Source organism: Cucurbitaria berberidis (genome assembly GCF_010015615.1).
Source record: "Cucurbitaria berberidis CBS 394.84 unplaced genomic scaffold K460scaffold_1, whole genome shotgun sequence".
Taxonomy (NCBI): domain Eukaryota; kingdom Fungi; phylum Ascomycota; class Dothideomycetes; order Pleosporales; family Cucurbitariaceae; genus Cucurbitaria; species Cucurbitaria berberidis.
In genome coordinates, this window is record NW_024468935.1 from 6,306,911 (window position 1) to 6,315,069 (window position 8,159).

The 8,159-nt window shown below is 38.8% G+C and overlaps 1 protein-coding gene across 1 annotated transcript; it reads left to right on the forward strand.

Annotated features, from left to right (window-relative positions):
• Positions 1 to 5,313: 5,313 nt before the first annotated feature.
• K460DRAFT_362636 (uncharacterized protein) lies at positions 5,314 to 6,750 on the forward strand (the record flags this gene model as incomplete). Its single annotated transcript, XM_040932678.1, has 5 exons — positions 5,314 to 5,399; positions 5,577 to 5,711; positions 5,874 to 6,009; positions 6,088 to 6,279; positions 6,487 to 6,750. Coding segments are annotated over 5 exons (757 nt in total), but the record flags the coding sequence as incomplete, so codon positions are not given.
• Between the last annotated feature and the right edge of the window lie 1,409 nt (positions 6,751 to 8,159).

Genomic DNA, 8,159 nt, shown 5'->3' on the forward strand with positions numbered 1-8,159 from the left:
ATAATACTTTGTAGTAAGAAACCAATATTGCAGGCAAATTATCTATTAACTACATATAATAGTGTATCTAAATGCCTATATCTATTTGTTTGTTAGCTTTATCTCGTTGTTTTATAAACTTACACACCTTAATAATCCTAGGATTTGCAGCTAGAGAGGTACTTGTAGTGCTCTACTACTACAACTAGGAATATTCTGTTACGTAGTTTTCGTAGAATTAATGCTGTCCTTTTAAGTAGCTTAATGTATTTTGTAAGAAAAGTTATATTTGCGTTAAGAGGTTAGATAGTATAGTCTTATAGTTAAATACACTTACAACTAATTGCTAAGTACAGCAAGCGTATTGCGCGTCTCCTAGAAGTAGCTATAAAGTATTAGCTTAGGGTTGCAAAGATCCTGTAACTATAAGCTAGAGTACGTTTACAGTTAACAGTTGTGCTATAACGCTAAATTTCTATAACTTAAAGATTTTGTTAGCTAATCTAACACTAATTACCCTAAGCTATTTAACAAGCAAGTATATTATCCCTCTAACATTTAGTATAAGAGTAATAGAACCCCTCTGTAGTCTCCTAGAACTATATACTATATTAGTTAAGATTAGCTTTAGCTTCTTCTAAACGAACTAGCTACAAAGAAGATTAGAAGATAGTGCTAAAATATAATGTAGTAACCTTACAAGACACAGCTCGTCTTTACTAAATTGTAAGTTAAGAGGATAGTAGTTTTGGATGCAGTAACAGGGCCAAAGGATTAAGAACGTTGCGTTTACTGCAAATCCTAGAGGGAGAGTATAGCAAACGTTGTTTCCTATAGGAACAGAGGATTGGGGCAGGCCTAACACGCTACCAAGCAACATAATTAAAGAGAGAAAGCCTAGCATGTCTAGAATTAGTAGCTATAAATTTAGCTAGCTATTCTACTTTAATTTAAGCGCAGCAGTAACAAACGCAAGCGAACCTGCTAGGGATACAGGTCCTAGCTCTAGGACTTAGTACCTATTCTGCAAACAGGCTAGCCTAAGCGCAAGCATGTTAAGCGCTGTGCTTGCAGGATACAGGAATTAGTATTGCTAATCGCTGCACGCAACAACTATCTTCTAGAACCTATAACTTAATTAAGATTAGCGATAGCACATAATATACGTATACTGCACGTTCCAAGCGCCTACAACAATGTTAGCTAAAGTACGCCTAAGTTGCGGTATAGTAACTCTCTACAACCTATAGGAAGCGTGAAAGTTATTAGGTAGTCGCTCGATCTTCTACTGTCCCTTCTACTGCTAGTTACCTACTTTTTCTGCTTAGCTATTAAGTCTACGCAATAAATTTAACCTTATTTCTAATAGCTCTACCCCTCTACAAAGCAGAAGGAATAGACCTTTAATAGAGGATTAGAAATGCTAAGTACTGCTCTGCGTTTGCTACAAACAGCCAGCCTAGAGTAGAGGACTATTGAGCTTATATAGAATGCATAAAAGACTTATTTCTTAAGTTTAGCTACGTAAGTTAAGCAAACTACTTAATAGGTAAAGACTAAACATGCTAGGGTGTTAGCTCCCTAGCAGAGTACTAATGTCTTAATGCTCCCCAGGTTATTAACGTACAATACAGTCAAGCGTTTAGTAATATTAAACAACTTATTTGCAAATATTAGGAATCTCTACGCAAGATTAAACTGCTGCATAAAGAAGACGTTCTCTTCCTTCTACTTAGGTGCTTTTTCTAGTCCTTAGGCGCGAGCGTATACATAGAAGTTAGGAGGCCTAGAGATGTACAGGTCTATAATTTAACTATTTCTAAACTAAGTATAAGTTGCATTAATTGTTTTAAAACGTGTTAATTCTAACAAGAATAGTATACAGCAGCAATGCAAGAACATCTAGTCTATGCATCTAGCGTTATTAATGCCAAATACTCTCTACCCCTAGCACAAGAACTGTCTTAAATAGATAGCCTACAAGGTAATCTGTTAGAACAAACCTACTATGTTCCAATTCTACAAACGCTATCTAATACAGAAATTAAGTGTTTAGTTACTATAAATTTTCTAGAAATAGTACATTTAAATCCCTATTAGCCCAAGTACACAGACCCTAGCGACACGCCGCTAATGTACATAGATGTGCATAATAATTTAGTTGCACCTACTAATAACTAGGCCGTGCTCCTAGAAAAGCTGCAGCTCCTAGTCTTCCGCGTGCACAGGTGCTATTATTAGTGTATAGAACGTAGCAGCAAAGATAACGCCTTTGAACTGCTATTCGGGTTTCCCAAAGTTATACACTATATATACAAGGCTCTAAAGAACGTAAGTCTGTATATTATGTCCTCTTAAAATTGTACTTACTCTTAACAGTTCTATTATACTAGGTTTTACGTTTATAATCTATTTAGTTATTCCCTGCCTTACACTAACAGTAGTGTCTAAGCATTTAAATGCTACATACTGCTAAATAAAACACGAGTATTTATTACAATTAAGCATAAAGGAGATATGCTAGTTTACAACTACTTTTAGGATAAAGAGGTAAGTCACGCTAATACACTTAACTATAGTACTAACATAATAAGCAGGTCTGGGTCTTGTACTATAAGCATTACAAGGAATGCTCCAGGTGCTAATAGGAGTCCAAGTTAGTTTAAATACAGTACTCTAAATTATAAACTAGTTACGTAAATTAAGCTTCTTTTATTATAATGCATGTGTACATATCTCCCAACGCGCATGTAGTTGCTGTCCAACAAATGCCCAAGTAAATTTGCAGGCATAAAGGTAAAACGCCCTCCTCTATTCCTATTTACTGTTTAGGGGGCAGCACAGCCCTATATATAACATCGCCCCAGACTTTAAATAGTGCCCCGAACTACAGCAAACGGGTTCACATTAGGATGGTTCAGGATTCTGCCAAATTCTAGAGCCTATAATTCATGCTATATTACGGGTATTTAGCACAAGGGGAAAACTATAAAGATGCTTACAAATATCCCAACTGTCAGATATACCAAACAAGCATGTGCTAGATAATCTTAAGCTACTCTCCTAAAACCGCGGCAAAGAACTCTCAGGAAGAGTTCAGCAACGAGCTACCTTAATACATGTAATTAAGTCCTCCAATAGCCTGTTAAACTTACTAATTTATAATTGTAGTAACCTCACCTCCAAGCAGAAGCTGGAGAAAGCTGGAACTCTCCTAGAAACGTCAGGAAAGCAGCGCCCACGCCAATTTCAATTAATTAAAGCATTTCATTCAACCCTCAAACGCCTTCTAAAGGCTCACTATAGTAAGTCATCACGCTGCTTCTTACAAATAGAACTAATAAGCAGCAGAGGGTAAGGATAGGCAGCAAAATAACACCCTCAAGTCCTAGAGGGTCCTTACAGGGAGCTTCGAAAGGAGGGGGGCTTCACAGGCCTGTACTAATTAGTCTAATTGTGACAATTCTTATTACTATAGCATTACTAGCCTTTATTGTCTAGAAGCGAGGTCACTTAAAAGCACTGTTGCAGAATTAGCAGGGAGGTTCATCCCCAAAAGACAAGGCTGTAGATGCTAGTAGACTAGACACTGCTTAATACATAAAGTACTAATAAGACATGCCGCATTATCCAGATACCTGTAGCAATCATTGCGTTAATAGCTATCTAATAAAGTGTTGAGAACTCCTTCTAAAGAGAACAGAACATAATAGAGTTAAGTAGCACAACATCGCTTTTCCAGCACACCTCTACCTCATTTAAATGGTCGTAAGCATAGTGCAATGCGCTTTCAATATCTATACAGATAGTGTCAGTAGAGTAACTCCCTTGCAGCTTTGCACTTAAAGAGTAAATAACAGCGTGCAGGGGCGCTCTACAACTAGCTAGAAACTCAAGGATTCGCTTAGCTAACATAACTTAATCCACAAACTCCACTTGGATATAAAGGCCTGTGGACTTTATTAAAATAGCAGAGCATAAAGCGATAGAACGTATATCTAAGTTATTCTAGTCTTGCATCTAGCTCAGACGCAGCAGTGTCCTCAGAAGTTGTCTATCTTAAAAAGCTAGGGCTAGAAGCAATTTCGCGGGAGGGCTTGAGATATGTAGTAGATCGTCCTGGACCTCTGTGTCAAGAAGGTGTCCAAGGTAAGCGTAGATAAGGACGCTAGCATCTCCTAATAAGCTAGCATTAAATATAGACTCTTGTAAAGGGTAGATGCCGCAAATATATTCTTGGGGGAGGTTAGTAATAGTGCAAGGCAACAAGACAAGGGTAGCAGATTTCTCAGTACTATCCCACTCAATCGTAAAAGAAAGACCTTGTCTACTGCTTAACTGTTAGCTCTTATTATTAGGGTCACACATGCCTTACTTACCTTCAGAAGATTTCATCAAGGCCGTATTTCCTATGTTGAGAGGACTCCATTAATCTACTGCTTGTGTCTACCTAGACAGCTTATATGTCCTTAACAGATCCTAGCCAGATCAGGGGCTGTCAGAGCACGCTATCACCGTACTAGGTTCTGCATGCTAAGACACGCTACCCTTCAGGACAACGCTTATAACGCCGCGTTAGTAAATATGCATGCGTAATCTCCAGGAGGTAGACCTGTCAGAGAGGAGCAGCACAACTTTAACACCAACAAGCTCCCACAGCCCCCCCATTATAAAGCCAGGAAATGTTCGCTGCAGCCAATACAAGCCTCCGTATAGGTTACATAAACTAATAGTAGCATAGTAGCCCTTCACACAGTGCTACTAGAGCCAATAATGCAAACAGCATAAGTCAGGTGCCTTAAATAGTTAACCCCAAGGTAGCAGCGCAGGATAACATAGACACCATAGCAGCAATATGTTCATACAATAGAGTTGAACTCCTCCGTATAGGTTACATAAACTAATAATAGCATAGTAGCCCTTTACACAGTGCTACTAGAGCCAATAATGCAGACAGCATAAATTAGGTGCCTTAAATAGTCAACCCCAAGGTAGCGGCGCAGGATAACATAGACACTATAGCGGCAATATGTTCATGCAACTATTCTTGTATCCCCATGCAAAGCTAATAGGGGCTTTAGTAGAGCATAAGATAGTGTGCAGCTAAATCCACAGTGCAGCTCGGTAGTCTCAGAGTGCCATAATACAAGCTACTAGCAGTACGTACTTAAACGCCCTCTAGTGTGCCCCATGTCAGCATAAATTAACCGTAAGGCCAAAAGGGACAGAAATAGAACTATCAGCAATTCGTCGTAGCCTAAAGCAACATGTATAAGTATGTGCAGACTTCCCAGCAAGAAGAGAGACATACTACACTATGCATTCCATTCTCCCCATGCAATTACTAGATGTTAGCGAGATAATAGAGGAAGCTCTTCATCTTTTTACTTCCGGCCCTAAAGAGGATAAGAGCACTCCAAGTACTACAACTTTAACTATGTCCAAAATTACTACTATATAGAGCTCCGCCCCAAGCAAGCACTTAATCAAGAAGCAGAGCGCACCATGCACTACCAGCTTAACTATCTCTAAAGTTACTAGCATATCAACCTTAGCACAGGGCTAGTGCTTAGACAATGCGCTCTACGCCCACTAAGTTCCAAAACACGCGCCTAACCACACAATAGCAGAAGCCCTTCCAGATAAAGAAACTAAGACGGATAATATCCTTCCAACGCTAGAACTGTTCCAGCAAACTTCCGAACAAACAGAATTAGTAGCGTGTAAGCAGCGTGCGTTTCAGACTCTGCCAGATTAACTTGAAGCTAACTAGGGTGCCCGATTCAATATAACAGCGGAGCCTCAAGCCCTACAACAGATAGACTCCAAAACATGCCATATTAGCGGCAATACTAAAGAACAAGAGGCTTCGGCGGCTTAGAGTAAATTAATAGGAGTGCCAGAAGATCAGGATCTAGACTATCCTTCTTCCGCTCAGCAGATATTGGATCGCAACAAGGAAAACCGTCTTCAACTATTACTTCCACAATATTCAGGATCTACGCAAGAACATTACGTTGCAAGCACTAAGTCATTAATTAAAGGACTCTTAGATACAGATCAGCAAGAGATTACTAGCAGCTAAGAGTCGCCAGCTAATGTTCATAGCACATTGTCGCCTACCCAACATCCTCCATTAATAGATCGAGACGCACCCGGTTCAGAACCTAGTACTTTTGCAAGGCTAATTATAATCAACAAGGATAAGCCACTGCAAGATGCAGACAAAGACGTTGCTATAGCAGATCACACTCCTAGCAGCAATACTAAACATAGCGACTTGCGTTGGCCGAAAAGAACGTCCTATTAGAGGACTAAAACCAACATAGTTTCGTAGGCCTCGATCAAGCAGAGAAATGTAGAAAAGTGGGAAAAATATTAGAAGCCTGTACAGGTCCAGTAGAAGGAACTAATAGAGTTACCAACAATAAATGCTGTAAAGGGTGCGCAAAGATTCAACAGCAGGATGCAATTAGCTAAAGACTAGCTTCTACAAGATTACTTAAGCTATAAAGACGTAGTAGAGTTGCGCCAGAGTTACTTACGTATCTCGGGCAAACTCTATAAAGTAGTAACGTTAAGCAATAAGAGAAAGCTTGTAATAAAGCTAGGTAAGAGTATGCTTCAGTTCCAGAACATATTACGTCAGTTAACAGGGACAGAAGTTAAGCCTAAGGAGGATAGAAGTAACAAGGACTATGCTACTGCAATGTAATAATAGGTAGCTCAGTAGAACATTTTTTCCGGATTAATCTAGTTAATAAACATGTAGATTTTTATTTACACCTATGTATCTCTATCTGCTTTCATTTCCACAACAGATTATACGCTCCTGCGGTTATTAAAATGCTGCTTAATATCTCGAATAAACCCTAGACGCTACAATCCCACTTCCTCCGCCTCCTCAATTTTCAGCAGCACGTTATTTCCTATTGCAATTTCTCCTTTAACAGCGGCCGTAGCTTCGTAATAGACGGAGCAAGGCTAGAAGACCAAAATAAGCTTTAGTTAAAACAACACTTAAATAATAAAGCGTACCTGCTGCTGTTCCTTGAGGCAACAAAGCTTAGAAGTAGCAGCTTCTAAGTTAAGCTTTAGGTTTGCATTCTCCTTGCGATGCTTATTAAGTGCTCTATACACTATTTAGCATGTCTCTTGCCATTGTGCGAGATCGTGTAAGGCTTTCTAGATTTAGGCCTCTAACTTAGTACAACGAGTAAGTTCTAAGCATAGTCTAGCACGCGTTTAGTTGTAATTCTAAATCTCCTACTCTAAGATCTGCGATAATTGCAGATAGAGGTTCAGCTAAAGTTGTGCAGCAACGCTATTGCTAGGTGTTAGCAGTAGTGCAGGCTATGTTAGAGTGTAGGCCTCTGCAGTTTAATTAGCTGTATTGTTCTGCCTATAACGCGACTAGACTAAGGAGGGCTAAGTTACTTCTACTACAGCTATTATTATGCGTAGAAACTCGTATTAGTAAGAATAAAAGAGTATAAATAAGAACAATACAATAAAGATAGACTATATCTAGGAGCGTTTGCAAGGACTTTTTATGCGCAAGCATATAGACCTAAATCCTTATCCAGATATACGCCCGCGGTTTCTTAGTTACGTTCCTGTTTAACAATGTGTATAGCTATAACTAACTACAGGAACCGCGCACTCGCCTAAGATCTAGTTTAAGTATACTAACTTCTAACAGTATAGTAGCAGATTCTTGTTATACACTCTTTTGGAGATATACCCTACTACCCTATTGCAAACTATCCTATCTGCAACAATAACCTTAGAAGCAATTAAGGAGGCTTTCTAGCAATACCTAAGGCCATAAGTGCCTACTAAAGCAGCACTACTAAAGAAAGTACTGCAGAATAATAAACAGCTTTTATCTCTATTTAAGGAGATCTGTAGGAGCTTATAGAAGACCTTAAACTAGCAAGGAAGTTTAACTAAAGGGGAGTATATCTAGATTATATGCATCTAACAAGGCCAGCTAGTAATAGTAAAAGAGATAAGCCTTAAAGCAGGCCAAAAAGAACTTAAAGTATTAACTAAGCTATTAGATTATCTATATGTTTTAACTATTAAGCAAGCATTTGAGACGGAGACGTTGTTATATTTTTAATTAGAATACGCTTATTGCAGCCTTGCAGAAGTCTTAACGTATTATATATAGCTTG